This window comes from Phytophthora parasitica (genome assembly GCF_000247585.1).
Source record: "Phytophthora parasitica INRA-310 unplaced genomic scaffold supercont2.10, whole genome shotgun sequence".
In the NCBI taxonomy this organism is placed as follows: Eukaryota; Oomycota; class Peronosporomycetes; order Peronosporales; family Peronosporaceae; genus Phytophthora; species Phytophthora nicotianae.
The window spans coordinates 712,538-713,781 of NW_008648996.1; the positions used below are offsets into that span (position 1 = coordinate 712,538).

General features: G+C 46.8%; 1 protein-coding gene across 1 annotated transcript; it reads left to right on the forward strand.

Annotated features, from left to right (window-relative positions):
• Window positions 1-828: 828 nt before the first annotated feature.
• Window positions 829-1,079, forward strand: PPTG_21950 (hypothetical protein; the record flags this gene model as incomplete). The annotated part of the gene is made up of 2 exons (XM_008901118.1): window positions 829-967; window positions 1,036-1,079. 2 exons carry the CDS (start codon window positions 829-831, stop codon window positions 1,077-1,079), a joined length of 183 nt encoding a protein of 60 aa, XP_008899366.1.
• Window positions 1,080-1,244: the final 165 nt, after the last annotated feature.

Sequence of the window (1,244 nt, forward strand, 5' to 3'; positions counted from 1 at the left end):
GCATTCTGTCGTGAATCTGCTGTGGCATTCTCACGACATTGAAATCAAGACCACAGCCGCCTAGGATTCAAGACCAGCTTTGAGTGCAACGTATGCAAGGTGTCGTTGTGCCGGACAAAACGCTGGGATAACGATCAGTCGTGCTTCGATAAATTTCACGCTGATAGAAAGCTACCAAATCCTTGCAAAGCTTCTGAGCGGCTGACATCCACCAAGAAGAATGAAAATCGAGCTCCACCACCTCTCCGAAACAGATCCACATCACTAGATGCTCCCAGTACGCGAGCTCCAAGTGTTCGTCTTACCAGCAAGAAGCGCAGGAGATCACTACGTCTCCAAGACTGAGGCAGTTCCTCCATCCGGCTGCGAGTTTTTTATCTTAAAATTTAGGATAAATTCACACAAAGCCGCTGTGCGGCATACATGATTTTGACGAAGCTCTTCGAAGATGCTAGGAGGCCTAGGAGCAGCTCCGTAGGCCCACATACAGAAGAAACGTCGATATTTCATTTAGCATAAATCAAACTTTGAACGTCCTCGTGGACATTTCAAACTGGGCTCTCAGAAATTGATCCTTATTTTTATCCTAAAAATAGTTTTGTTGGGGATAAGCGACTGACAAGCCGCGAGTTAAATTACTAACGTTGGTTACTGTATTGTTATAAACTACAACGCTTTCTAAAAAATAGAAGGTTTTTATTAAAAAGTTTGTTTTATTTAATCCGACCTCGGTCACTTCTTAAGTATCCTTAAGAAGTAAGATGTCTGAAGCTTTTCTATTGGCTACATATTTGACCAATTCTTGCGTATTGATCTGTGGATGTCGACATGAAGGATGCGTCACCAGCGCCTTCCACCTCCTCCGGGCGATTCCAGCGCGCGGCTCCTTCGTCTGCGTCGTCTTTTGGACACAACCGCCCGGCACTACGAGAACGCACCTCTCCCAGCTACAGATCGACGGCCACAAGTATGTCAGCCGCCGTATGGCTTCGAAAGCAGACACTAACGTTCTGTTGTGTGTTGTGCATTGCATAGGTCGCTTAATGGCACCAACGGCATCGTCGTTAGCGCATCGATGATTTGGATGTTTGATCCTGTCTTCGACCTGACTCCTACGGAGCCCACTGATTTCGGGAGTGAGCCAAGCGATCGTCGATTTGCAGAAACGTTGACGCACAGCAAGTTGAACAGGTCATCGCTTTCTAACGCACTCTTGCTGGCTCTGTTGCAGCACTGGTAAAGAA